This window comes from Rhipicephalus microplus, chromosome 3 (genome assembly GCF_043290135.1).
Source record: "Rhipicephalus microplus isolate Deutch F79 chromosome 3, USDA_Rmic, whole genome shotgun sequence".
Classification (NCBI taxonomy): domain Eukaryota; kingdom Metazoa; phylum Arthropoda; class Arachnida; order Ixodida; family Ixodidae; genus Rhipicephalus; species Rhipicephalus microplus.
In genome coordinates this window covers 6,460,656-6,486,960 of record NC_134702.1, presented here as the reverse complement: position 1 = coordinate 6,486,960, position 26,305 = coordinate 6,460,656, and the positions used below count along the sequence as shown (strand labels likewise).

General features: G+C 46.2%; 1 protein-coding gene across 2 annotated transcripts in view; it reads right to left on the bottom strand.

The window, feature by feature from the left end:
- Window positions 1-281: 281 nt before the first annotated feature.
- Rbp6 (RNA-binding protein 6) overlaps window positions 282-26,305 on the bottom strand; it is a 361,701-nt gene continuing 335,677 nt past the window's right edge. For both annotated transcript variants that reach the window (XM_037433718.2, XM_037433719.2), the window contains 4 exons: window positions 10,709-10,762; window positions 10,540-10,649; window positions 6,787-6,865; window positions 282-625 (listed from right to left, as the gene is read on the bottom strand). In XM_037433718.2, coding sequence (XP_037289615.1) covers window positions 6,824-6,865; window positions 10,540-10,649; window positions 10,709-10,762 — 206 coding nt within the window. In that variant the 3' untranslated portion in view covers window positions 282-625; window positions 6,787-6,823. The remainder of the gene's footprint in view (window positions 626-6,786; window positions 6,866-10,539; window positions 10,650-10,708; window positions 10,763-26,305) is intronic.

The following is a 26,305-nucleotide window of genomic DNA, read 5'->3' as shown; positions in this document are numbered from 1 at the left end:
AAATAGGACAATGCATTTTTAAAGACAATAACTGACTTTAATATAGCACTATTAATTATCTTAATTGTCTTCATGCACATTATTGAGCCAGCAGGAATATGACTGCCTGTTTGCATGCCTAATGCCTTAGAGGTGTTTAAGGAGGGAGATGGTTTCACAATGTGTGAGGTGAAAAGGAACTCGGGACATCGTGTGCTTTGCCAGGAAAAGAAAAGACGAAAATACCTGGAAGATGACATTATGCTTTGTATGAAAAGTGATGCATCAAAGGTGAGTCAGCAAAAAAGAGACAGGCTTGCAAGCGCTCAAATGGGAGAGAAGTCGTTGTCTTACAAAGAAGGACAGTCTAGCAAGAGTCGATAACTAGAACGTCTCTCTCTTTCTCTTCACGGGGAAAGAAAACAAAACAAGCAAGACTCCCGAGATTATAAGACGGGAGTCCATGGGCGCGCCACCACAGGTGAAGCCAGGTGCAAGCGTCGGCAGCTTTCTCTCCAGACCACACACGCGAGCGGGGGCTTTGCAAACAGGAACAGGAAGCCAAGGAGCTGAAAGCTTTGTCTCTCTTCTTTCTGACTGCGGTTCACTCATCAAAGGTTCCTTGGCTAGAACCACCTACGTATGTCTGAAAACAGGAAAAGTGAAACACAAATGCAGTGAAATGCTGCGGAAACAATGGTGTTGATTTCGGATAGGGTTAGCTAAGGCACTCGTTCAGCACAGATAAGCCTGCTTATATATACAGTTAAAGCTGCTTATGACGAACCTCTATGTAACAAATTCTTCGATATAACGAATTTTTTTTCGATTCCCCCCCGTTGCCATACAGAAGCACATGCATTTGCGACCTCTAAGTAACAAAGTAACAGCGGGAGACAACCGGGAGACAACAAATTTTCCCCACGGACAATCTAGGAACTATACGAACTTCGCTCCGCATTTTGGCATTCATCTTTCGCGGCTTCCCCGCCGCCGACGAAGCGGCGGCGCGCACGGCGCACAAGGCGAGAGCGAGCGCTCGCTATTGCGAGTGGGTGAGGCTGGCAGGCGGGCCTCCACCCCACGAGCCGGCGTTGCCGCCATTCTCGCCGCCGCGGGTGTGCATCCTTCCCTCACTCCAAACCAAAAAGAAGACTAACTAAAAGTGTGGCACTGCCAACACGCAAAAGTAGAGTCACATAATGTGGGGCCGCGCTGCATATGCAGGGCGCTTTACCAAATAGTTTTCCCGTGGTATCCGTTCCTGTGTCCTTCGCTGTTCGTTTTCGACGCCGTGCACGCGCGTAGTTTCACTGCGCACGCATGATGTGGCCCTCGGTGACGTCCAGCTTTGCTTTCTTTAAAGACGATGGTCTTTCTTGGGGACCTTCAGCGCAAAAATTTTGGTCGGTTTGTGCGCCCTTAACGGTACCACAAACGACAGCAAACGATTCTCCGAACGGCGGACCCGATGCGCAGCGCCCACCACTATTGCTCACGTTTTAGCGTTCATACTTGTGCGATTGTCAATTAAAAAGCGATTATTACGCATATCTGAGGCACCATAACAACACGTAGATATTCTCTATGTGTGACTTTACATTAGCAAAGGCATACATAAGTCATTCTAAGCGCCGTAGCGTTTATCACGCTGCGCTGATAATGCAACGCTTGCACGAAAAAGCAAGTGTTTCCAACGCTTTGCTAAGACGACACGGTGGTGGCACTTGCCCGTCGCTTTGCGTTCTACACGTTATCGCCTCCGAGACAGGCGCGCACGTCTTCTTTCGTTTTCGAAGATAACTGCCAGATAGCGCTTGTGTCTAACATGCCTCGATGCGCTCGTTCGCCTTCGCTACACGAATCGAGACACTTTTAACGCACCGCCTCCAGAATGCCATTCACCAATTTTCTTGCGCAGAACATCAATTACACTTCTTGTTCACTCTCTCCAGACGCAGGACTATCGTCTTTCGACGACATTTGCAGTGTAACATGCAGATACGGGGCCAATAGTTTATCACGATAGCAATTACATTTACAGTCTTGGCTGTTTTTTTTTCCGTCGGCACCGCTATTCGATCGGCGCATGTGTATACGTATCTATATATAGATGAAAGCTCAAGAAAGAAAAAAAAAGGCCGCCCGCACTGGCGTCCAGCTCGTGACGATGCATCGGCGTTGAAACAGCACTGATTCTCGTCCAGATAGCATTGTTGCTACTCGAGCGGTCCCCCTCCCCTCCCCTCACACGTTGTTTCATGCTCGTTCAAGACGGGTGGTTTACTTTCTCCTTAAGCATTAGGCGGCAGTTCTAACACGCGGGAGATGTTATGCACTTTCCAGGCGATAGGGATGGCCCGAATCATTTGATCTCTGCTTCAGCAGCGCTCGCTCCCTTTTACCCGCTCGTGAAAGTTAGGATGCGAGGGGGCATGTCATCAATTTGGACTTGTTACGAAACATGGCGGTGACGGGAGAAGCCCACCGAGAGTGTCTACAAGATTGCTATCTCAATAATGACGTGCATTTTTTTTTACTGTAGAATACGTGTTTTGGGTTAGCTCTGCCGTTTGTCAATTTTCCCGTTTGTTCAATTTGCACGTTTATTTTATGAATTTTCGTACCTAACCTGCATATAACGAATTTTCCGGGAATTTATCAATTTCGTTATATCCAGAATAAAGAACTGTATATATATATATATATATATATATATATATATATATATATATATATATATATATATATACATATATATATATATATATATATATATATATATATATATATATATATATATATATATATATATATATACACACACACACACACACACACACACACACAACGTCAGGCTGGTCCGATCACTGACAAAATGAACTCGTTGTCGTTCATCTAAAGCGAAATCTGTTATGAGATCAGAACTCGGGTCTCGCGCAGCGCCACAGCTGTCCGCCGTCGCTGGTGTCCGTAACCGCATAGCGAGAAATTGAAAAAAAAAAAAAACTAATACCATGGCACTGTGGGGTTCGAGCCCGGGTACGCTGGGTGCCACACCAGTATGCTACCGCTGAGCCATGCCGGTGCTTGGACTTGATGGCAAACTTGCCTTAGGCGGGCTTGATGTCGGGAAAGCAATCGCGTTAATACGACTTAAAAAACATTTTAAAACAGCGAAAGAAGGATCAGTCGTCGCACAATGCGAATAGCGTAACGAGTGGGTCGTCCAATGCTTAACCCATTACAAAAGCTGAGCTATGGCGCATAACCAGTTCAGGCATAATAACTCATCGTCGTCAGCCACTGCATGAACAATTGGCACCAAATTTCTCGCAACAGTTGAGCGGATACCACGCTTCTCAGAAGAATGACGAAAATTAGCAGAGCGAATGCCAGCCTACCATCCTAAGATTTTTATAATTAATTCCGTAGTGGGCATCAAGCAAGAGTTCTTGCAGCAGTTAACCAATGAGTGTTTAAAAAAAAAAAAAGAAGGCTCTGAAAGGCCGCTCTTCTAGCTTTAGAAGGAATGCTGCGCCTTCCGCGCAGACCTGGCGTTTTTTTTTGTTTTTTTTTCTGTGACGTCCTTCAAGATACTAACAGCGAGCTATTTATATACACCATTTACTGCTGGCGGTCCGCAGCGCTCGAAGGCTCTTGAGTGTCGGTTACTACCCTGGTAGCACAATATGTTGTTACAGCATTAGAGCAATGTTTTGAATGTTGTGTTTTGCTGTACCACGTTGGACAACTTAAAGTAACATTTCTGCACCATTCATTTTTGTCAAAACGTTAACATTGCTTTCCACCAGTGATGAAACGTTACTGAACAATCTTTAGGCAATATTGGTAATAGACAACGCTGCAACATTATGCCGTCAACTTACCTTCAACAATAACATCGATACACGCGTTTATGCACTTAGCAACAAAGGCATGCACACAAAAAAGCAGCAGTGTGCCTTAATATCGCAAGTTGTGTTTTCAAGCTGCGAAATATGGTTCAAGATTTCTCTGCCGCAGTCGCTATACTTTCTTCAAGTGCATAGCGTGCACTTTTTTTTATCTTTGGACGTTGGCGACTAGCCACCACTCATGAACACGTGCTGAAGCAGAAGCGAAGAATGAATGCGAAAACTACCTGCCAAATTAACCATCGCACCGCGAGTTTGTATGCAGACTTCCTCGATTTGAGCTCGTGATCGATACGGCACACGATGCAATTCTGATCGTATCTTCACGGTCGTCGCTTAAAAGGAACGTCATGCAAAAACTTGCGGCCATGGCTTTTTTCCCCTAAATTATTGTAGCTTGTTGTGGCACTTGCGATGTGAAAACACATCTCAGAGGCCTTTCTAATGTAGCACGGCCTCTGAGATTTGATTTTGTTATTCAAAGATTTATGAGACAACCAAGCAAACTATCTGCTACGTGTGATAAAACACAAAATACGTTTTATAACTTGTTTATTCGGCAATCATTTGTGGTAGGCAACGTCATATTAAAAAAAAATGAACTTATGAGCATTTTAGAGGCCATTGTTTTGCTGTTTGCGCGCAGCGGAACTTTTAGACACCATCTCAGAGATTACGTGAGGCGATAGTGCAGCAGACTAAGAACGAGGTCGCACAAGCCAACAAAGCATTATTTTTTTCCTTCAAACTATCTATGAGCTCTTGTTTCAAGAGGTAAAATACCCACTTCCCACTCAAAAGACACAGGTTCGAATCGCAGCTGTAAACGACAAATTTTTCAAATTCTTATTCGCGTGTAGAACCAATCGGTTTGCTTTTTTTTACATCTAGGTTCAGTTGCTACATGTTACGAAAGGTCGCGCGAAATATGAAGAAGAAATTTGACAATAAGCGTACTGGGGAGCCGCTGGTCAAGTCCCAGCACGCTTGCTGTCAAGTTCCTTCTTCACTCACCGTATATGTATACGTATCTATATATATGAAAACGCAGGAAACTAATCCAGAAAAATATTCCAGCGCGCAGAATCGAAGATGGGACCTCTGAATTGTCACTGCGAGGCGTCAGCCACTGAGCCACGAAAGAGCATATTCTTGAACGGTCAAACACCAAGCTATTTATATCTGCCACTTATATCTACCACGGGCATCTCGGAGATAACTATCGTGTTTTCAGCATCACCAGCAAGATGGCCGGCCCAATCAGCGCGTGTCGCCACATCACCACGACGCGGCGGCGCGCGCTCTCATCTCCTACGCTTACTTTGCTCTACGAAGAGGGAACAAGGTGAACGCTAACGCGCGCGCTTATCTCGAGGTGGGGACGATCGTACGTCCTGGCTGGCCTTGGGCTTTCACCGGAACGATTCTGTTGTAGTTACTGGGCGCGCAAAGGTCACTGCAATCGTTGCACAGTCTCCGTTTGCAAAAAGGGCGCGCTTTTCAGACACAACGAAGTAACAACTAAGACGCTTATTCGCGTTGATCTGCATCTGCGAATACGCTTCATGCGTCATTTGCAAGTGAGAAACACGGGCCACGTTTCGATCTGCTTGCAATTCTGCGCGCGACTCCAAATTTCTTGCTATTGCGTTCATTGCTTCGATTTTGCGGCAAAGCTGTGATTTTTGCTTCCTTGAATGTTCACACACACACACATTATATATATATATATATATATATATATATATATATATATATATATATATATATATATATACACGGTGAATGACGGTGAAGGCGGCGACAGCAAAAAAACTGTCCATATAATTGCTATCGCAATAAAAACGACTGCTCGCGCTGCACAATCGTTCACTAGCCACCCCATAAATGTAGGGACTGGATTGCGCGTTAGGAGTTCAGTCAAAGGCGTTTTTACTTCGCTTTTGCTTGACGTTGAAGGCAGCGCTCCTCCTTCATTCAATATATCGGAATAATAGAGACGAAATAACAATCAGGCCTTCCAAAACCATACCTAATTGCGCAACATTCACGCGTTACCCCCCCCCCCCCCCCCCCCGCTCTGCGACGCATTTGCTCGATCGAGTTCCCCCGTGGGAAGATGCAGGCGGCATTTTTTTTTTTTAATTCCGTGTGGCTTGGCCCCGACCTCATGGAGAACATCCTCGTAGACGTCAACACCTTTCAACTGCTTGAATATGCGCCAACGACGGCTTCGAGATATCTATCAGCACACCGCAAAAAATGAGGCTGAGTTCATTATTTTCTGCACACTTTCATTTTGTGTACCGACGCGGCAAACAAAGAAATTGCTGAATCCTTTCTTTTTGTTAAAATTCGCAGTTGTATTTTCGTGAGGTGTTTGTCAATACCACAATGAGGCTGTGAAGGTTCATCTTTTATGACATGTGATGTAAGTGAAATGCCTCCTCCCCCAATTTTCCGCTTCACCACCGCGCACATGATACAAACGCTACACCCGGCGTCATCGCTTGTCTTGCGAACTTCATCAACGTTTTATTTTCGTGAGGTGTTTTTCAATATCACAATTAGGATGTGAAGATTCATTTTTTACGTGGCGTGAATTCAGTAAAATTCTACCCCCCTTTCCCATTTCACGACCGCGGACATGCTACAAACGTTACACCTAGTGCTATCAATCACTGCTTTATTTCCGTGAGGTGCTTGTCAATACCAGAATCAGCCTAAATTCATTTTTTTAGAGATGTGAATTCAGTAAAATGCTCCCTTCAATTCCCGCTACACGGCTGTGGGCATGCTGCAGCTGATATTGTCATTGTGGTAAACAACGTTATATCTAAGACATTTCGCCATAGGTTTTGTCAGCTTGTTTACAGAGAGTGTAGCTCACCTTGCACCTCCTAGGAAGAGTAGAGCAGATGATTCTTTCAGTGGTAGCCATTGGTGAATGCAGCCGCCATCAACGGGCCCTGCATTGTTTTGTTAAAATGAATATACTGAGAGTTCTTAGCAATTTATTTTAGCAATGCACATGATGAAAAACGATGCCGCAGAAACCAGGAACTATATGTTCTATACTTTTTCAAGGCAGATGAAAAAGTACAAAGCTGAGTGGCGGTTTTGTGCTAAATGAACAAGTGCGCTAACATTCGGTGGAGAAGTTAGATCAAGCTCGCACCAGGGATCGGATGCGAACCCACGCCGAGATTGCACCCGCATCTTTCAGGGCTAGCTGCGTAGCCTACGCACCACCACAATAAACATGCTTGTTGATGCGTGGAAGGAGTGGAAAACAAAGGGAACCACGTTGACAAGGTCTTCCAAGTACTGAACGAAGATGGCTCAATCGCGACATCACATGTTGGGTGCGGCTCTATGGTGTCCCAACACGGCCATTTCCATTTCTGTGACTTTAAGATGCGAAGCAGCTCTACGACAAGCCTGTGTAACACTGTCCCTCCGTCCACCCACACTGCGCATTTACGCGTCTCACGTCTCGTGCGGGCCGAGCGAGACACCCGCCAAACTGTCGCTCCCTCGCAAGGCTGGCGCAGGCAACGTCTGCTAGTAAAAAAGCGACTGCTCTCGTTGCACAACCGTTCACTGGCCACCCCGTATATGTATGCATTGGATCGCGCGTTCACAATTCAGTCAAGGGCGTCTGTACTTGGCTTTCGCTTGATGAGCGCCAGCGTCAACGTCACCGCCAGTCGTTCACACCGAACGCGGGGCGGCCAAAGCGGCCAGGCGGTAACGCGGATAGCGAAAATAACCAGGTGGCGAAAGCGGGGGCAAATCCAGGCGGCAAGGGCGATCGCTCTCGGAGCAATTTTAAAGACGATAGTCTTTCTTGGGGACCTTCGACGCAAAAACTTTGGTCTGTCTGTCTGTCTGTCTGTCTGTCTGTCTGTCTGTCTGTCTGTCTGTCTGTACACTTGTCTGTTTGTCCACCATTACCGCCAACTGGGCACTCTAAACAGCACCAGCCAATACCCTGAACGGGCGACCCCATCCGCAGCGCCCACCAATGTTGCTCAAGAATTAGCGTTCATGTGTTGTGCGATTGTAAATTAAAAAGCAATTATTGCGCATATATGAGGCACCATTATAACACGTATATATTCTGCATGTTCGTCTTTTAATAGAAAAGACATACATAAGCAATTCTAAGGACCATAGCACTTATCACGCTGCGCTGACCATGCAACGCTTGCACGGAAAGGCGAGTGTTTCCAACGCTTTGCTAAAAAGACACGGTGGTGGCCCCTACCCGTCGCCTCGCGTTCTACACCTTATCACCTCTGAGACAGGCGCGCACGCCCGTCTCAGGGCTACGCGCCTTGTTTTCCTAAAAAAAAAAAAAAACACCAGATGGCGCTCATGTCTCGTGTGCCTCCGCTGCACGCACGAGGCACTCTAACGCAGCGCCTCCGGAATACCATTCACCGATTTTCTTGCGCGGAACATCAAATAAATGTTTTGTTCACTCTCTTCACACGCAAGACTATCGTCTTTCGACGACATTTGCAGATTACATGCAGATACGGGGCCCTTTTTTTTTTGCCGCCTACCGAGGCTCGCCGCTTTGCCGCAGCCTATCAGAACGCCACGCAGGGGAGGCGCGGTGGTGGCGCGGGTGTACGTTTGGGAGAAGCACTGACACGGCACAGCGACACGTGCGCAGATGCCCGCCTACTTTGCCCCACGGCGATCCATAGGAGACGCGCCGCCTTCGGTGTGAATGAGCCTACACATGGTTCCCTTTAGCAGGAGATGGTCCAAGTTTTTTGGGTCGTTTCCCGAAAACAACAGGCAATCAAAAGTATTTCACTTTTTTCTTACAGATATTCATTATGCAGGAGTAAACCGGGGTATGCTGATGAATAATTATGCACTCGCCTTTCACCACATGGGCAGAAGTTGAACAGTGCTTCCGAGAAGATTTTCTACCCCTTGGGTACGAGCTGCAAGTCAAGCGCGAGCTAAAATTAAGAACCTAGTATCCGTACGAAACTTTCCAAGTGTACGACCGGACGATGCAGGAACTGCATCGGCGAGCAGCACTGCCTGCTTGAAAAAGAAGCAAAGTAGCTCGGGTCATTCGACAGCCATCCCAGATTCGGGCTTGTTAGTGCCTCCGCCAGCACCGCAGTCAGCTCTTGAGCCGTTACCGGCTGAAACAGTTTGCCCCCAGACGCGCTTGTCGACCTTCTTGTCCTGATGCATAACCTTGCTCATGGCGAAACATTTATCGATGCACCCACTGTTTTTACAAACTCATTCACCAGAAGAAGGCACCATCTTAACATAGTCCTTTTAAGATCAACCACTGATTGCTTTGGACTTTCTTCCTTTCGTAATGCTATTGACATTTTTGAAATGGTCTTGAGAACACTGTGGGCAAGTTGTCCACCAATGAATTTGTTGGGCTACTGTTCAAGTTTATTAAACATCAACAGCACTAATTAAAAGAAAAGTGTGTACAAGATTTGTAATACACAAGGAGCCTCAAAGTTAGAAACTGGCTTGAGGGGTGGGGGGAGGCTCCATACATGATGGGAACGGGAAAAAATGCACAATTCAGTGGTTACAGTATCTTCAATCAGCAAAAATAATCAACAGTGGGAAAAAATTGCAAAACAAAATCACGTATACGTTTAACAGACAAAAAAGCAAAAGGTAACGCTGAAAAACAATCGCGAATAACAATACAATATATATATATATATATATATATATATATATATATATATATATATATATATATATATATATAAATGAGAAATAACAGACAATATTGTCCCTAACAAAGAAAACAAGCCGTTTAATTTACACTTCTTTCACACAAAACATATCAGCAATATAACACGTAAGAATCAAAAAACAGTTGTTAGTATGAGGACAATTGTTGCCAAAAGTATTTCCTCATACTTGGTTTTTTAATGTACGTTCCGAGGTGAATGATTTCATGATGTAAGTAAGGGAGTTTCGTACCTTGATTCCTGTAAACAAGGTGGTGAACCTACTGTAGTTCGTGCGAACTTTAGGCAGAACTCGATTATCGAGCTCACAGAACCCACTAACGTTATTTACAAGGCTTTCCACGACAACGACATCTACGTACACGTAGGATACCGCGAAAAAGCTTGAACATCACAGTTGATACTTTTGGCTGAAAGAGGTGATGAAGATGATGGATATTTTAATTGCGATAAATTGACATCGCATTGGTTAAGAAATGGCTGAATGTCATGAGGTGAAGTGCTTGATTTTGCATGCGTTGAAGAGTTGGGTGTAATATGTGTTGGTTGCCTTGTACACAATAAGAAAGATGGCTGCGAATATGTTCGTGATAAAGGAAATTGATAATGTGCGAATATAAGCAAGTTCTGTTTATGGCGCGCATTCCAAATATAATCTTGCGAATGAGTGATTGCGCATCAATACTGGACTGCATACACCTGTCGAGAAGAAGGCATCAAACTACGTTCGTTCATGAGCTGTGTATACTTTCCCGGTTCTCTTTCTTCAAAGTACCCTTCTTCATATCGTATTTTAGAGTATTGCCTCCTGCAACATCTTGCAATGAAATACAGCAGCACATATAGAAATAAAATTAAAAAAAAACTAGTGCTGTGCTCACCATGCTAACGGTGAGCGGAGGAAAGCCCGATGGCTGCGGTGACGTGGCCTGCACGTAGCTCACGCTGTCCTGACTCGAGCTGTACATGTCCATGGGGCCCGGGCTGTTTGCTGCAGCACACAGATAACGTTCGTAAGGGGCTACGGCCGCCAAAAACAGGGAGAGGTACCTGAAAGAGCTTGCGTTAGTAGAGGTGGTGACGTCTGCTGCCCGTTTAGTTCCACTGAAACAAAGAAACAGAGATACAGCGATTGTCAAATGCTTCTTTAAAATTATTGCACCGACAATCATGGGCCCCGTCAGCGCTGTTTCGTGTTTGAGGCACTCAACTAACTAGAACCATCATAAGCCTCATGTAGCAAAAATCAGGTGAGAAATTTCGTTGGCCTTTCAATCTCTTCTGAACTATTGATTGTGCAGCCCCGAACTTTCTTTTACACAAACATATCGTCACTGAGCCGGCGTAGGTGAGATATTGACACGCGCAGAAACTAACTTCCTTTAAATATATGAACGCAGGAAACGTGTGTTAGTGTGCAACAAAAGCCAACCTGCTAGTCAACTTCGTAAGAGGTAAACGCTTCCATATGATATAAAGTGTGCATTTTCAACCAGCCTCCCTTTTTTCCCACCAAAGTGGGAATAAAGCCAAGCGAGTGAAAGAAATACCACCATTGGGGGAGTCGTTATAAGTTTTGTCAAAAGATGAGCAAGTAGATGCCAATCGTCTATCAACTGTCTTACTTTTGGGTGTACCTAAATATGCGTTTGACGTGTCCTCTAATGTTTACTATGAGGCACGTGGCTGAACTTGTCGATTTTCGGTTTGTTTGATTGGTGTTGGATATTGTCATCGCAAGGTGTACGCACTTGATTGTAAGTGCCACGTGATTGCACATGTCGAAACCATAAAAACAGGACGTCAGGTTAATTATTCAACAGATCTTCAAGTGAACCGGCGCACAGAAGCGCTGTACTACCTTTGTAACCTGAATGCTGGTGTACTTGAATGGGCTGCCCAACATGTTTCGAGTATACTGAAAAGACGTCGCCGACATGGAGGCTCCTGTGAGCGGAATATTATTGCAGCAGAAATGTCCTGCCAAGCACGACTTGTTTATACTGCTCCGGTGTCACCAACAACTCAGTAAACAGGCACGAATGCAAATTCTCATTTCGGTGCAACTCATTCACAGTGAAAGGATTATCACTAATATTTTCTATTCCGTGTCCAAGCGATGAGCGAAGCTCCTTAGAAACGAGACGCAAACAACACTGCGCTTAATCTCGCAGCTGGCTTTCATGAGGAGGTTGGAGCGAGGCTTTCACCAGTACAGTTTCGCGAGCCGGCAAACGCGACTGACGTGTGAACTTACGACAATGGTGTTCGTTTTTGTTTTACTTGCTGTGTCTCGCGGCATCGGATACGGCAGCGCACCATTGCTCTCAAGGACGCGCTCATGGCGCAGCGATGCGAGTTTCTCCGTGCTCGCTTTACATGTACTCTGTGCGTTATTTGCGAAAGCGAAAGGCAAGACGGAACTAGTTCTTGGGTCGGCCGTCGCGTCCACTTCAAACTGAAAGCTTCTATTGGGATCTGCGAAACTGACCTGGTTCCAGAAACGCTGAGGGGGAGGGGGGTTTGGCGGTGATGTGGCGGGGAGCTTCGACGGCGACGGCGGGGTGCGGCCTAAAGAGTTTCCGTCCTAATAATTGAAGTTTACATAATGTGAATACGAAATGGCGCCCAACATATCTGCGCTTTGAACAAGGGGAGATCGCAAGGCTTCAAGTGTCATCCTTTCCAAGAGAAAAGGGCAGGAGTGAAGCGGGTTCAATATGGCATTGCTGAGATTTAGATGCTTGTTTGCTAGCGTTATCTTTTAGTGGAGTGAGACTAGCTTGTGCCAGTCGGCTCGATCAGTGGGAACTACAGCGGCCTGCACAGACCACGCATTCCCATGGCGGGAGGCTCACAGCATGCGTCACCCCTTCTGGTGACGGAACCCGTCTGCGCCTGCGCTATCTGGCATTCGGTTGGCCGCACACGATCCTTGCAAGCAGGGTTGCCAGATTTGGCTACGTTATTTCGCTATAGCTTTTGGGTCCGCGCGTGGCAATGTCTTGGCTACATTTTTTTTCTTCAGTCCACTTGAACCTGCTCCACTTGATCCTGAATATGACTTGCTTGCAGCTGTCAGAATTGAATTTAGTACGTTCATTACACAAAATGCATTTTACTGGCACCGGAGAAAAATATTTGCACGGCGGCCCATATTTTAGAACATGCATTAATCGGTGGCGAATAGGGACACCCGAAAGCGCTCCGCTTGGAGGACGTTCTGCGCTATATATATATATATATATATATATATATATATATATATATATATATATATATATATATATATATATATATATATATATATATATATATATATATATATATATATATATATATATATATATATGCTTCATTCCTAAGTGCCATAAGTGACAGCAATTTTGAGCATACCTTATCTCGCACTCATTTTCGTTGTCAGCATGGCTGTTACTTCTAGTCACCTTCAGAACAGTAACAATACCCCGCCGCGGTGGTCTACAGGCTATGGCACTCGACTGCTAACCCGAAGTCTGCGGGATCAACTTCCGACTGTATTTTCGATGGAAGCGAAAACGATGAAGGCCCGTGTGCTGAGATTTGGGTGCACGTTGAAGAACCTCAGGCGGTCGAAATTTCCGGAACCCTCTAATATGCCATGTTTCATAATCATATCGATGTTTTAAGACGTTAAACCCTTCATATTATTATTTTAATAGTCACGATAGGTGGGTGAAAATGAGCGCCACTTTTGTATCCGCGTGGAAAAGCTATCGCGCGTGAAATGATTCGTAAACTAAACAAAAAAAAACATACAGGATTCACAGCTAATTTGCTTTTTCACAAAAGGTTTTTGCATTTAACCAGTTTCAGGGCTTGCAAGCTCCTCTATGATTCCTCATAGGACGAATGGAAAGCGAAATATATTCTCTTCTTTTAATGCGATGGCGTTTGAGAGCTCGTCACGCGTAAATTCCAGCGTCGGCGACAATAGTTGTAAGTAGAAGCTCAGGTGCGCGGCCAAAAAAATCGAGAAAGATGCAAATAAAATAAATGATAAAAAAATGTTAGGGTACGAGTGAGGATTCAACCTAGGCCTTTCACGTGGGAAGCAGATGTTCTACCACACAGTCGCGCGTGTGCCTGATAATAGAGTTAAAAAAATAACTCTTCTGCTTGGAAATGCTGTGAAAAAAAAAAAATAATCCTTTACAAATACACTCGTCTTGTATACAGGCTTCACCATACAACATGCAATATCGCAGTATATTTGCGTGGTACAAGCGTACATTGTTATCTATACCATATGCGAAAGTTTCACTGGCACAAGCAACTTTACACTTTATCGATTATATTGCAGTTATCCTCAACTTCTCGAGTAATATCATAGAATCAAATGTATTCACTAAGTGATTAAAGTACGCACTAGGGACAGGATATCGCGTTCAAGGCGAAGCTTAAGAGTTCCACAGTTTTTTTTTATTTCCTTAGCGTACACGTATTGATCTTCACCTTTAGAAAGCTTTCTACACCTCACCTCGTTTTACACTGCCTCCGTGACCGGTCCACCATTCGCCACGCGAAGATGTCATACGCTGACGTAAAGATATGCGATGCCATAGCGATGTAACGATGACGCCGCAGATTGTAGCTATCTGTGACGTGGCGACAACGTACAGTGACGTCGTTATCTAATCACTCTCTGCAGCAGTCGTGTTGGCACCGACGCCGCGGGACACCAACGGTAAATTTTGGCGCTTGATGAAGCATCTAAGGCTTTCGCATAAACAAAACTACTTTTACTACGCTTGACTCAACTGAGCAACTTTTTCCGATTTTCGCCTTGTCGACCTGGCGACCTTGCTCGCTGGCTTGCAACGATTAAGCTTCGCGCTGCCTTCACAGGCGACTTCCTCGTTTGTGCCCTACATGAAAACACTTTGACTGGCGACCGGTTGTTCTTAGGGCCCCATTCGGTCACAGTACCAGATTCTGTGCTATGGGGCAGCCACGGTGGCTAATGTCCTGCGCTGGACAGACGAACTTGGCCTTTGGGCGCAGTGAGGGGCGTCGCGTACGGGCCCGCTTCCACAATGTCTACAAGGCAGCATTCAATGAAGAGCGAATAAATAAACGGAGCCGAAGGAAATAACGCCTTTTTGTTTGCCTCCATTTTTTATGCACTGCTCATTTCAAGTCATGCATGTTTACCGGTAAAATGCGCACAAAGACGGGAAGACGACGCACGGAGCACGCTGTCTTTCCGTCTTCGAGCGCTCACCGTTTTGATAATGTCGCTGTATTAACAACAGCTCAGAACCAGCCTCTGATCTAGCGTGTTTACGAATCTGCCCAACTTGACAGAGGGAGGATGGGGGTCCTGTTGTTTACAGATGAGCTCAGTTGCTATATATTTACGTCTGTCACCAACCAGGTTATCAGGGTAGTTATAAATGTAAGAGTTTGTAAAAATAATGAAAAGTAACGAGCCGTCCCAATCACTGGCGGTGGATCACCAGCGAGTCTGTGCTGCAAGTGCATCTCGATTTGCGTGGGCTAGCAGTGACAGGAGCAGGCTACTTATCTCCCGATTCACTCGTTAGCGTTTACTTTTAGTTTACCCAGTTTCTGTGACATATTTGGTTTTCTTCTGGGTTTTCTTCACATTGAAACAAGGTGTTTTCTTCTGAGAACTGTTCGAAAAGTTATGATCTGTTGATATTTTTTGTTACTCTCACAGTCATGTCTACCAGTCCACCCAGTTCACTAGCTCTGGGTGGCCACGGTCGCCTTTCGTTTTTTATTTGGCAAGAAGGCTGTTCATGGTAGCTTTCTCTTGAGACGTGAATTGTTGAGTGGGCAAATGTTCACGGAGTTACGAATGGTCAGTAATTATATATCGCTTCGCTTTAAACGACGAGAGTTCCAATGTGGGCTTGTTGGTGATGCATTTGAAAGAATTCTATGTAGAGCGAGGCGAAATACTGAAACAGGAAGGAGAAGAGTTTTCCTCTTTTGACGAAAGAGAGGCTGAGGCCAAGCCAACTCCCCTCTAATTAAGGTACATCACGAATAACAAGGGTGACAGAGGACAACCCTGCCTTACCTCTGTGACCCTTTTTTTTTCATTTTATAACTACCTTGTTACGGCTGCGGACTGCACAAGCGCCGCAAGCGGCAGTCACTGGGTTTGAGATATGTGCCATGACGGCATTCGTAGTTTTCTTACAGAGCTTGAGTACAAACGAGATTGAAGTTCCGAGGCACATAGAGACTTGAAGCGATCAGAAAGAACGTGTTTCGGCAACTTGCCGAAACAGTGTTTCGGCAAGTTGACTTGTCTTCGTCAGGGCAACAGCGTTGCCTTGAAGAAAAGTTCACTTGTCAAAACATTAGCTCCAATACATTCTCTGCGATAATTTTTAGAAGCATTTAGTCCATCACGCGTATTTGAGTGACAAATTAGAAGTAAGGACTCACAAATTTTGAAACCGTGGTTACAAAAACTTCATGAGCAGGAAGCAGCCTATAATTATACTTTACAGCATCTGAAGTACACGCCAAAAGTAAAATAAACTAAAACTATGTAGCCGAGCCAACTTGAATTCAGGCTTTTCAATAAACGCATTTTCCCGACACAAGCTTGGGTTCCGTCTTCACCAACTTGTGAAGCGACACTGCAGTCAGGCTTGCAGAGAACTGGATTTACTCATGTGCATTCGTGCAAAATTAATGCCTACTCAAATAATGGGTAAAAGTTCTTGTGCTCACCCATCGCCTTTAGGAAACGCTGAAAAACCTTCGCGTAACTAGAAATTCCCGGGTTAGCACACCGCAGAGCCGCGGAAAACATGTGTTGCCCGATTAAGCCTTCTGGGACGAATGCACGGTTGTCTTGTTCGGCGTAGCTCACTGCGGCTTTCGTTCTGTGCCCGCCACAACATGCTGTCTTTATCTTTCCCACAGGTGACACGCCAACCGAGCTTGATAACTGAGCGCGATAATACTTTTAATATCCCCGAGCGAGGGGCGTGAGGGAGCGGAGGCAAATGCTACGAACGCAAGCCAATCACTTCCGGCGCTTCGCCTCATTTATAATTCACGAAATAAGGAATAAGAAAAGACATATAAGCAAAAGTTCTTTATAGGGGTATAGATTTTTTTTTTACTTGTAAAAACTTGCGAAAGCCAATAAATGCAAATATTCCCATCAACCTCACTCCGTTAAACCGGATCTTGGGATGCCCGGCAACCGCTACGAGTGTGCATGTTCTTTGAAACCAACACTTGCGCTGAGTTTCCGGGTCCTATTTCACGCCTGAGGAAACGCACCCGAAAGAAAGAAAGCACAGAGAGACAGCACACCTAAACATTAGCGTCATGCGCGGCAAGGAGAGTTTAGAAGCGGAGCGAGAAATTGCCACTTTCTCGAGCACCTTCCTTACATGCAGAGGCCCGTCCTCACTCTTTCCGATGTATGACGTCATACAGCAGATTGCTTTTATCGGCTGATAGCTAGGTTACAAAAACCAAAAGCGATCTTTGGGTTCAGATGCGCTTCTTGCCACGTGGTGGCATCGCGCTCCGTAGTCTGCAAAAACGTTCGCCATTGACCGTGATAGCGCGGAAACAAGAAAGGACGCCGACAAGTGCTATTTTTCTTTCAGCTGAGCTTTATGGTGAAACAAAGCATTATATGGACAGTGACTGGTTTTTACAGTGACTAATGAAGAAAAGAGTAACCAGTCACGTGCTCATTAGGAGCGACACTAAAATAAACAAGCACATGCTGAGACAGAGTTGACGTAGCTAGGCTAGTGCGATAAAATAGTGGTCACCACATGCGCATCCCATCCTGTACTTTGTTGCGTTTCTGCGGCATTACGCCGTATATTATGCAGTAAAGTTGAGTCCTTCGGTAACAAAAGCCCCTAAGAACAAAAATTGTCACAGCAACGCCGAAATCTGGCGTATCCTGCAAATGCCAATAAAGTTCTATGTGTTTTCCCTCTTCTCGACAGCGAATAGATTTGAAAACTACTCCCGCAATAAAAAGAGCCTGATATGTAACATCAGCCGGTGAGCTAGTTGGCAACCTAGAAGTTCGCAGAACCACGCTGCCGTCGGATCACATTCGTTTCAGACAAGCAGCGAGGGTAACTACTAAAGCTCCCTTACGAGGGAGGAGCCCTCGCGGGCCGTTCCCAGGTCGGGAGGCACATCCGTCACCTGAGTCCACACAGCGCAGTTGTTCAAGCCCTCTGCTTCCACGACGTGTACGTTAACATCCGAGCCATCGAGCAAGCGGACCTGCTTTTCTGCAGGGTGAATTAAGGTCCATTGCTGATGTATAGCGAATCCATGTTAATCACTAGGCGTTCGTAAGCCATTGCAACCTCATCCGCAAGATATGCTGTCACAGTCCGTCACCATGCATCCGCCTCTGCGCTAACGTAAAATACGGTGCAGCGCCGTCTCCAGACACCGCAGTTCCCACCGACGCGACAGAGTGTGCCTGTAGGCCAGGCTTCGGGAAAAACCGACATTTGTACCGCCCCTGCCAAGTGCACACTCTACTAGCACGCAGAGAAGCCAGCCGCACCTACCAAAGTTGCCAGCAACCCGAGCTGGACAAAGCACCGCGTCTGGAGCGTGTTGAGCGGCCCCGGGACATCGCGCTTTCACCAAGACGCTTCCTGTCACCGCGCTGTCAACCGTGCAATAGCCCCATACGTGGCCGGAAGGTCAGCCCGTATCCGGAAAACTAAAATGTGTGGTTGCTGTTAATAGAAAAAGCGAGGATCTTCCAGCCCCGATGAAGTCACCGCGAACAAACGCCAGCTAAGCGGAGCCAACAGATGAAGGCCTGACGAAGAAGCATCCACGATCAGACGCAAAACGACCTCGAAGGTCTCGCATAAATTTCTTTCTTTTTCTGCTCAACTTTTATTTGCGGGTATTAATGCGGGTGTGTTTCAACTTTTTTGTGGTTGGGTGCTGGGGACTCTGCAACGCTTTCCCGTGTACACGTTGATATGAACAGTGTGCCTCGTTTCTGAAACCCATTATTTTTATGTTCACTTGACCACTTCGCTCATCAAGTACGCCGAATACCAGACAAACCTTTTGATTTCACCATTCTCTGATTCAGAAAGATTTCGACACGGTTGAAAAATAGCGCGGATGGACACGTGGTGAAACTTCCCGTGGGATGCGACAGTGGTATTTAAATCAGAAATACTAAAAAAAAGGCAAGCAACGCCTTGAACCTCTTCCGTGCTATCGCGGCCGGTGGAAGAAAATCTGGAAAAATATGTCACCGACTCATAGCAATGCAATCGCGGGACTTGGTTCATTCCCGTGTAATTCTGATGAGCTTCTCAGTGACCTCCCTCTAGTATTCATCCGTGTAACGGCGCATTAGTTTTCAGAAAATATGCATACATGTATATTTATTTGAGTGGTTGCCTATCTCTCTGACAGCTTCTGCAATGAAAAAGGACACAAAGAAGGCACCGCATTTCACTCCGGAGCGTGTCAACTGCGCGCCATCTTCGCAGAGAAAACTGAGCTCTTTCTGCAGTCGACGCCGAATGCTCCAGCCCGAACGAGGTTGGAACCTTTCAGATAAGAGCCATGACCATTGGTATGCTCTGAATAAGTATAAATCAACGTGCGACAGCAATAAAACGTCCTGAGGGGAGAGCGAACTTACAGGCGGATGCCCGCTGATGTTGGGGTTCGAAGCATTATCGTCGTCCGCACTGAAGTTTGAACAATCGAAGTCGTCGTTCGTTTTGGTGCTAACACGACCAGATTTCCGCTCAGATTCCTTGGAGTCCGTCAAAATTCGTGATTTTCGTGAAGCGCCCGTGAGCGATGTCGGCGCCATGACCAAATTAATGAGCGCTAGCTTCCCGACTTCAAAGACGCTCCGCGGCGAAAAAAAGAAACTGATGAAGTATAGTTCCTCTTTTATCTTTTGCAGACAGTGAGCTGTCCACTAGAACCGCTCAGGGGGGCCACGATTCAATGACTCATCGCTGTCAACGGAAAAAGCGGTGTCACTAGATATATGAGCATAGGTTGACATGCTTTCAATGTGCGCGAGCCTCGAAGATATAGTAGCTATTCCATCTCGCTCACGCATCATAATAGTCGTCGGCCGCGTAAAGCCCGTCCATATAGAATGCGCCATTGAGAGTGACCAACATCTGCTGCTTGACCATGACATCGGAGCGCGATGGCAATCGTTAACTGCGTCAAGAAAAAAAGTGTGGTCATGCTGACGAGCTTCAGGCCTGACTGCACACACATCAACACAGGCGAGAAGATGTCCCATGTAGAAGATATCATGCAGACAGGAATGCGTTTGCAATATCTGATTTTGACGAAGCTACAACGGTGACAGCAATACATGAGGCATCACTCGACACCAGGCCAAGCCTTCTCCCTTGCCAACAGCAAGTCTTTTGTAGCAGTATACAAGGACTTGTCGTCACCAGGTGTTCGATGAACGCCTCTTGCCAAGCACCGCAGACGGAGGGGAGTGCACTCCGTCGGCGTCCATATCGACTTCCATGCGGGAACGAGAAGCTGTTCAGGGACGCGAGATGCTGCGCGACGACGTCATACAACTGTGAAAAAGACCGTGGGCATTCAAAGTAGTATCCGTGAAAAAGAAACGCATAATCCTGCGTTTCCGTTTCGATTACCGCCGCCCGAAGAAAATCACAACACAGGACGTGTATCCGTTTTCATGGATGGACGAGTGCTTGGATCGACTCTGTGATGCAAAATATTTTTCATCGATGGATTTATAGATAAGTCTACTGCCGAACTGAAGTCAACGAGGAAGACCGAGACAAGACTGCCTCATAGCACCAGACGGGCTCTTCGAGGTCCAGGTTACTCTATTTTGTTTACACTCTGCACTAGCACGTTCCAAAGCTTCAAGGACGCGATTCTGGCTAGTTTAAACTGGCAAACTTGTCTTGCATACCATGACGTGGTCGTCTTTGCCTCAAATGCCGAGGAACACCTCCGACGCCAGAACGGTACTTAAAGCAGTGATATCGTGCGAGCTCATAAAGCTGGAAAAGTACGAATTCGTTCCTAGTTAGGACACTTCATTAGAAAGACTGGAGTCTACCTAAAGAAGGGAGATGCCGTCGCTATCTTCCTGCTCCCTAACGACAAGAAGACAGTGCGCCGATTCCTCGCTCTGCGCGCCTCTGGCAGAACATTTCGTTTTTCTCAGGAACATTTCGCGATTCGCCAAGTCACTATACTTTCTTACTAAGGCGGACCAAGTTCAAGTGGGAAACGGGACAGGTGGAATGATTTCAAAAACTGAAGCGACGCTTGCATTCACCACCGGGAATCGCACACTTCGACAAATACGTCGACGGAGGAATACACACCGACACAAGTTGCGTAGGACTCGGTGCCGTGCTTATGCGATGGGCGGACAAGCTAGAACAGGTCGTCGCATACGCGAGCCTGTTGCTCTCGAAGGAACAGGTGCTTTATTACTCAACGGAAAAGAGCGCCTTGCCATCATTTGCATTGTGACAGTAAACTTTCGCTGCTATATACGGTAGGCCCTTTGAGGTCGTAAGCGACCACCATGCCTCGTGGTGGTTGGCCTGCGAGGAGACCCCCGACTGCCTGTCACACTTGTATTCTGTCCAGCAGTCACGAAATCAACGGACGAGGCCAAATGCAACTGAAATCGGCGTATATGGAAGCAGGCCGCATGCAGCACATTCAATTGACCTGAGCGAGTTATTCTTGCTAAGTTTGGGCTGCTGTCATTTCCCGCCACAAGCCGATCATATCCGCAAAGAAGCCGGGTGAGTTCTGTGAGCGCGGACGACTTTGCTAAAGAGCAACGGACTGACCCAGGAGTGAGAAGCCTGACAGAATACTTGGGCGGCAAGAGTACAGTTGTTTCTCAGCTTTGCAGAAAAGGACTGGTAATGTTTTGTCAGCACAGCGACGTTCTCCCAAAGGGGAGCTTTCGCCAGTTCGAGCCAGCTACGTTCAGGAATTAAGCATTCAGAAGCTGTACATTCAGCAATGCGCCAGAGATTCTGCAGGCACAAGCCGACCACCAAGCAACTTAGTTTTTCTACTGAATAAAATCATCACTGAATCACTGACTGCTCCTAACGGGCGACACATACCTTGACGTAAGGGCATGCCGAGGCTGCTTGAAACGCAACATAACGCCAACAAGGCCAATCACGTCACTACATCAGACCGAACCACCCCATAAGTCGGTTCTAGCTGCAGATCGCAATAGACGTACTGAGATAATGTCTGCGTTTGGGAATAAACGGATCTTTGAGGCCACAGAGTATGCCTGACTCGAGAAGCCGATTACGCACAGGAAATGAGTAACGTAGTTTATTGTGAAGCTAACGTGAGGCCCAACGCTGCAATTTTTTGACAAAAGGCGACGCGTTGTACCGACGCTCAAATTACCTACGACAGACGGTTGAGATTACTGCCTTCAATGCGTATGAAGTGTTGCGTCTTTTACTGAAAACCAGTTCCCTTAAGAACGTGTTTCATCTTTACCGGCTACGTTTAAAGCTCTTGACCGTCCTAACCACGTGACAATATTGTCCTGAAGTTAAACAGAGCAAAAAGGCACGGCTACGAGCTAGTTCCGTGCGGTTGCTTGTCGTAGCCGTTTTCTTTCATGCTATTTAGCTTCAACATGAATATAACTATCACAGTCAGCTATATACATAATATTGTCAGCATAAAACAAACCTCGGAGCTGTTCACATGGAGGAAGGAATATATAGCAGTTGATCACGCCGGCCACACACTAATACCAGTGTATACAATCAAGCACTGTTTCCACTCTCACCATGTAAATCATTAATAATAGATGAGACAACGGACACCCTTGTCTGAGTCTCTCACTCATATTAACGTTTTTTTACACTGTATTGTTCCCCATTTTACGCAGACGGTATTTCTTTTGTACATCAGCACATCTAAACCCAAAATTTGCGTACAGTCCTCGCCTATATGCCAGCTTGTTGATCTGCACAATGAACGCATCAGTAATATCTAGAGGGGCAATCTTGTGATATTTTTGTATTCTGAGACAAAAAAATATAATCTAACCACCTCGCGATTCGGATTACATTCTGGAGTTTGTCCGAAATACCATTATAAACGTTATCTGCATTGTTAATATAATCGTTCGCGTCTATAAGCTATGTAGTGCCGATTCAATCGTCAGCGTTCTATATTAGCTATTTGATCTCGATATCCTTCATTAGCTAAGTTAATCTTGCTTTGTCAACAAGTGTTACCTCTCCTACAGGTTATTTTCTGCGGCTTTCAGCATCATTTACTGCTCTGTTCCACTTTTCTCATGTAACTACGAAGATGTGCGCTTGCGAATTTTCGCCTTTGCCTATTACGTATAGTCGCAATCGTGAAGCTTTCCTCTTTTAGCTTCATTCTATTTCATATACTGTTACACATCGGGGTGTTTCTAAAAGAGTCTGCGCCTACTTTCGAGATGCGCCCTCTTCGTCGCTACATGACGACTACAACGAAAGCGTTGCGAAGGCCAACTCGGGAATTAATGGCCAGCCACGAAGAAGACGCTGCATTCAGTGGTTTTCGGGACACACTGCCAGACGCACTCGGGCGTTTGTGTGTCAGCCGGAGCCGCACACTGCCAGGAAGATTTCGTCACGGCGAAAAGTGTCGCGACATGCGATTTCGAGTGAACCACCCCGAAGTCAGGATAAAAGTCAATGGAAGAAGAACACACGCGGCCCGAGGTGACAGGAATGAATATTTATTTTTATTTCATGCACTGAAATGAATTGTACGCCACATGTGGACGAGGAAACGTTGAGGATGCCGGTGCTTCGCCATGAAGATTTTTATTAGCATTTCTTTAGGAGATTGCTAAGGACCAGCACGTTTTGCCGCTAAGAATACTTCATCTCTTTCAGTCTATCATGCCTAACTTTGTTTCTTCATAGAAGCTGTTACAAAAAAAATGTACCATTATCTATTCCTGCCTTTCTGAATTTTTTTTTTTTACAGCGGAAGCGCCATGCGCTTGTTTCCGGCGGAACTGCCTGAGCATACCGAGTGCGAAAAACAACGACCGGAGAAATAAAATCTCTTGGTAGGGCAATATCGAAGGCGAGTGTCTTAACCAGGAGGCTCCACCCTCGCGCAAAGTGACCTTAAATACAAGCTTCTTTTGGTCACTCTTCATTTCAGTGAGCTTTATTCTCGGAACCGAAAACGCGAGTGCCGCCGCGATATCTACTGCCATGAAGTGTCTGGTTCTCAGTAGGCTCACTATTAATTAACAACCGCCCTACTTGAATAGTTTGAGAATCCTCTGGGAACATCAGTGAAAAACAGTGCCTTTTAATGGGGCGAACTGCCGACAACCAATACAACTGAAATACAAAAGGCCCTGTCGGGTATAGACACTGCGCAGTGCTGTGAAAATTCACCAGAAATGTATTTTTCAAGCAAATGTGGAGACAGAACTGCTCTATCAAACAAATTTTGTTCAGCTACAATTTTACCTTTTCACATGCGTACCACTCTGCTTGGTTTCAAGTGCCACAAGAAGCGCTCTTTTGTTCGCCTCCCCAATACTGGGGCGCCTCCATCTCGAGGTTCCTTTTCCTTCGAACGGAGGAACGCTGCCGACGATGTGCTCTACCAGTGTTCTATGAGTGGCGCCCTCTCGCGTGTGACATCATCACTCAAGCGCCAATCAGCGCGCGTGTGCTTCTCGGCGCTATTCTGGCCAGCCTGTCCTGCTTGAGTCATTGAGTGGGCATAGAATAGTTTGTACTGAGTTTTCAGGCAAACTGCTCCGTGAAAGTGAGTGAAGTCGCCCTCAAGCGAACGTTTTATGTCGATAGCTCTTGGCGACGTCTGCTAGCCAGCTATGTGTGCCTCTGCACATGTGGCGCGACCTTCTTGTCATGACTGTTCTATAGCCGTGGCGCTCCATAATGCCTAGGTGACTCATTTTCGATCTCTGACTGTAGTGTTTGAACTACTGCTTCGGTGTCTACGTTGCAGCGCAACGTACATATACAGCCATGTTGCACGTTTTCTGATGCAACGCCTGCTCCGCCGGTTCGATTCCGTTGTTCGCGGAGTTTTAAGCATGTTAAGAACAAGGTGTGTTGTCATTGAAATAAATTAGCGTTCCTCTAGCCAACAACCATTCATTAGATTGAAGTTTTGAGCCGTTCTTGTGTAAGCGCGTTGTAAGTGTAACATATAGACAGGGCAAAAAGAAAGTTCGCGGCACCATCTCTTTCTATAGGGAACTGTGTGTGTATATGCGAAGCAGCCGGCGCTAAAGGCCTGACCACGCATCAGCCGCGGCCTCTCTCATATGGAGAGAGGGAGGGCGCGCAGCTTCACGTAGCCATGCGCCCTCTCTCTCCACAGGGAGAGGGCGCGGCGCCGCGTCACAGAACCACGCGCTGCAACGGATGCGTGTAGTCAGGCCTTAACGCTTACACTGCCGGCAACGTTGACGCTGGCGCTCATCGCGGCGTTGCGCAGGAGAGAAACCTGGGGGGCGCAAAGCACGCAGTGATGAACCGGTGTTTCCTAATGGAACGTGTCAATCGCTACTAATGGGTAATGAGAGACAGAAGACAGCGATAGGATGCAGGAACCCGCAGTCCGCTTTTAGTTAACGTGCACGCTGCGAATTTTTGATGTTAAACAACGCACAAGAAAAATCTTCCACAGGCACTACTTTGTAGGTGAAGATCCAGTGCCTATATATACGGGGTGGCCAGTGAACGGTAGTGCCACGCTAGCTGTCTGTTTTTTTTTTTCGATCAAGTAGCTCGCTATTAGGCGCTCCCTCTGTCGGCGTTGCGAGGCGAGAGAGGAGAGCGTAGGAGAGAAGAAAAGGGGGAGCGGACTCGCAGACGCAGTAAAGGTGGTCACACTGGATTGAGCTAGACTCTAAGCAGCTTCGCATTCAATACTGTGCTGCTCTTTGCTCAGCATGCGCGCTAGAAAGAAGCACTTCTTATCTGCGTCATACGTTCCGTGTGTACAACTGACGTGTCCTAGGAGGGACAACATATTCCGGGAAAGAGTGACTCCCTTCTTTTTATTTTTCACAGTGTCATTCTGGTATCGATTCAATGGGGGTTCGAGCCCACTTTCCAGGCACTCACGCATTCCTGTTCACCCGGTTTACGAGAGTACACTAGCCAAACGGGACGCTGTCTTAACGACCATCTGAGGAAACACGTTTACTGGAAAAGAGCCGAAATTGCATCGCAGCAGAAGTGTTTCATGTCTATCGAACAAAAAAAAAACTGGTGACCCATGAGGCAGTATCCCCTGGATCACCCTGCATAGAAGCGAATTTTAACTTTTAAGTAATTGTAGTTGATGAGCTGTTTGTGAGAGCCTCTGCCCACACTCACATTTTCTAACGCCTTTTCACTTAGGATTGACTTTTATATGTCTGGCTTTGCACATGTTTTCCCGCCTTTACATCGCGGGCGTTTTCACTGAAGAAGCTTGCGTTGCGGCTTCGTTACCAAAAAAGTGACCTCGTCATGAGCATCTGGACTGGACGGCCTCAACGCAAAACTGTCGAAGTTCTATTCA